This window comes from Perkinsus marinus (assembly GCF_000006405.1).
Source record: "Perkinsus marinus ATCC 50983 genomic scaffold scf_1104296933050, whole genome shotgun sequence".
Taxonomy (NCBI): Eukaryota; Perkinsozoa; order Perkinsida; family Perkinsidae; genus Perkinsus; species Perkinsus marinus.
In genome coordinates this window covers 7,018-10,844 of record NW_003215283.1, presented here as the reverse complement: position 1 = coordinate 10,844, position 3,827 = coordinate 7,018, and the positions used below count along the sequence as shown (strand labels likewise).

General features: G+C 40.5%; 1 protein-coding gene across 1 annotated transcript in view; it reads left to right on the top strand.

Annotated features, from left to right (window-relative positions):
* The window catches only part of Pmar_PMAR020842 (zinc finger protein DHHC domain containing protein, putative), a gene marked incomplete at both ends in the record, with an annotated part of 9,415 nt that extends 5,696 nt beyond the window's left edge, over positions 1–3,719 (top strand). The window contains 8 exons of the mRNA XM_002785341.1: positions 21–46; positions 533–605; positions 1,625–1,740; positions 2,074–2,175; positions 2,220–2,356; positions 3,175–3,347; positions 3,394–3,505; positions 3,559–3,719. Of these exons, the coding sequence (XP_002785387.1) occupies positions 21–46; positions 533–605; positions 1,625–1,740; positions 2,074–2,175; positions 2,220–2,356; positions 3,175–3,347; positions 3,394–3,505; positions 3,559–3,719 (900 nt within the window). The remainder of the gene's footprint in view (positions 1–20; positions 47–532; positions 606–1,624; positions 1,741–2,073; positions 2,176–2,219; positions 2,357–3,174; positions 3,348–3,393; positions 3,506–3,558) is intronic.
* Between the last annotated feature and the right edge of the window lie 108 nt (positions 3,720–3,827).

Here is a 3,827-nt window from a genome sequence, read left to right as displayed (position 1 = left end):
TTAAGGAGAAATTCCATCAGAAACACACGGATGTTGTGATCGACAAGTGAGTGTGGAGGGGTAGGGGGGAGGAATATGCACATTGTCAACTACATGTGCTGCACTACTAGTTCTTCAGCGACTTCAGCTGAGCCCAATATATTTAACGGTGTGGAAAAATATGCACATGGTCAACTACACGTGTTGTTGATGATATGAGAATTCTGAGAACATTTTTGGAAATTATTAGAATTTCACCCGTTTTACGCGGAGTGACGTAAATCTTGGTAAATAACGCGATATTCGTGGTGATATGTATTTACTCACATTCACTCGCCCGCTGAAATTGAAAAAAATATGAACAATTACATTTCGTATCGTAAATTTTACTGGAGTTTCACCCTAGTGATATGTAGAACAGTAGTGATAAACATATCCCACGACTACTGCATATCACCGCGAATATCGCGTTTTTCACAGAGTATTACACCACTTCAAGGGTGAAACTCCATTGTGTGAAATGTCGGTTCCTGGTTGACTTGTGCGATGTTAGGGATGCCCTCATGGCCCATCTCTGTGGTGAGGCTAAGATTGATACTAACGAGTTGATGGAAACAGCGGTTAAGGTGAGAAGAGAAGTTTTGATCGGAGTGGTATTGGAATGTTAATCGCTGAAATCTTAATTTAATGGAGTTTAACGCGTAAAACTTGGTGAAAAACGCGATATTTGCGGCGCTATGCGTAAGTCGCGAAATATGTTATTCTCTGGTGTTTTTCATATCACTATGGCGAAACTCTGATATATAAACAGTCCGTGTGAATTTGATATGTAAATGTGTGTTATTTTGGAGGACGCATTATAGTGAACAGGTTGTCGCTATCGCAGCCCCAGATGGGTACCTTGATAACAACACATGTTCATAGGCCTTGTTATATTGGAGCTTCACCCTAGTGATACGAAAAACAGTAGTGCAAAATATATTTCACGACTATTGCATATCACCGCGAATATCGCGTTTTTCACATGGTGCTACGCCACTTCACATAAAATGGGTGGAACTCCAATCAGATTGATTCTCATTAATCTCCTGAAAATAACACACATATGCACGCACTGTGTAGATAGTATTGGAGTTTCACCCTAGTAATATGAAAAACAGTAGTGAAAATCTTATTTCACAATTCACTTCGCGGAAAACGTATGTGAGCAGCGAATAACGCGTAAAACACATGAAAGGATGTGATTTGTACTTGGCGTGGTTCACGAAGTGTGTTTTTACATTCACTTCATATCGCCGATATCGTGTTTTTCACATGGAGTATTGCGCCACTTCACGTGAAACGGGTGAAATTTCAATGCTATGACAGTCTGCAGTTGCTTGGCCGCACTAGTAACCCCCGTGTGGGCTCATATGACAAATTCCAAAATCAAGAATTTCCGCTGTCTACGACGGTGTCGTTGGAATATATGTTCGCTTTCCTCAACTGAACTCGAAGGAGTTTCCTCGCTGATTATAGGAGTTTATATACGAAATCGGGTAGAAATGTAGGGCAACCAATACGAATTTTCCGCAATTTCCTCAAAAATTTTACATGTAGTTGACCATGTGCATATTTTTCCCCTGACACTGTTCTATGGTTTTAGACTGTTCCGAAACTGCGTATAATCCCTCTGGCATTCGCAGCTGCTGAAAGTGATCATATTGGGGTGCAGATGTATGTGGATGATAATGCTGGCGAAGTTGGGTTGAAGGAAAACGGGTGAGATCATCAGTGATATGAGAAACACTAAAGAAAAATATATTTCACGACTACTGCATACCACCGCGAGTATCGAGTTTTACGCAACTTCACGTAGAACGGGTGAAACTCCAGTGTTGGAGGAATAGATGTTGGTGTCACTCAGCTGAGCTCAGGAGTTTCCTCAATAATTATGGGAGTTTGTATTCGGAAACCAACGAGAATTTTCCAAAATTTCCTCAGAATTTCAGTATTTTCGCCGACACATGTAGTTGACCATACGCGTATTTTCCCCCACTGATAGTTGGTAATATCATATGCTCAAACGCAACCTCATCTGCACCTTCACTTCAGTCGTGCTGGTGGCATTGCGGCGATTTGTGGTTGTCCTCGACAGTCCATCCGAGGTGACGTTTTCATCAGCAGAGTGTTTAGCGATGGCGATCACTGGTGGAGGTAGGCGGAGCGAAGCGATTTTTGTTTACCATTTTTCTTTTCAGGGAGGATTTTGAAATAGCAGATATTCGTCCCAGTGCGGAGTGGATTCAGACAGCGCATAAGGTGAAGGCTCGTCTTGAGGAAGAGGCGAAGGAGGCGTTGGAAAAGGCAGCGGACCCGTTGGCCGATCTACCAGAAGGTGACGATTAAGTCGATGGAGTTTCACAACCCGTTTTATGTGAAGTGGCGGCGTAAAACACGGTGAAAAACGCGATATTCGCGGTGATATGCAGTAGTCGTGAAATATTTTTTTATATCACGGGTAAAATTGCGCGATTTGCACGTCCCCTTTAATTTAAATGGGGAGTGAAAATCGCGGATGTGTGAATACTAGATTCAATGAGAAGACAGAGTTGGTGTGATACAGGGACGAACTGTATAATAGCGATGTGCCGGTGACAGTTTTCATTGGTCGTATCACCATCGAGGGTTCCATGCGGACTTTGATATTCATATTTGAAGCCACTTCCATTTCTATTTATATTCGTACAACTCGTCCGTTGTTGTTATTGTTGTTATTGTTGTTATTGTTGCTATTGTTATTATTGTTGTTATTGTTATTATTGTTGTTATTGTTGTTATTGTTGTTGTTATTGTTGTTGTTATTGTTGTTATTGTTATTATTGTTGTTATTGTTGTTATTGTTGTTATTATTGTTGTTATTGTTGTTATTGTTATTATTGTTGTTATTGTTGTTATTATTGTTGTTATCATTGTTGTTATTGTTGTTATTGTTATTATTGTTGTTATTGTTGTTATTATTGTTGTTATCATTGTTGTTATTGTTGTTATTGTTGTTGTTATTGTTGTTATTGTTATTATTGTTGTTATTGTTGTTATTGTTGTTATTGTTGTTATTATTGTTGTTATTGTTGTTATTGTTATTATTGTTGTTATTGTTGTTATTATTGTTGTTATTATAGGAAGTTTGTCTACATTGGTGTTCACTTGAATCAGGTTATTACGATCTAGAAGCCGTGGACGATAGTGATGATGATGATAATAATGATGAAGAACATAAGGAGTCGGACAGAGCAGTGGCTCCTATGGTGAAGAGGTCTGAGGATATTAATGCACTGGATAGCAACACTTACAGAGACAACTATCGATTTCGCCAGATGAAAAACAAAGTAGAGGATCGGCCGTGGTCATGAACTGAGGTGAAAATGATTTTAGGTGACGGTGGCGATGGAGATTGATGACGACGTGCGTGAGGATGATGTTCGGGTCACCATCCGACCGAATCATCTCACGGTTCGTATCAAGGGCTCAGCTGAGGGTCTCGATGGTAAGGATTGGAATTTCGTGGCGCGTGACGAATGTGACGATTCATCGTGTTAGGTGAGTTGAGCGGCAAGGTTGTGCCTGGGAAGTCGTCTTGGGAGGTGGACGATGGTGAAGTGAAGATTACTTTACAGAAGGCCGCTATGAGTGATCCGGAAGATGAGGATAGGCAATGGTTCGACTGGTGGGGTGACCTTTGGGCAACGAAGAAGATGTAAGCTGAACTGTTTGTATATTATACACTCATATAGGTGTCCTCGAATTTTTGTGTGTACAGTGGCTGTAATACCGGTAAGTTTATCGTGCTGAAAAATCGTATGAAAATT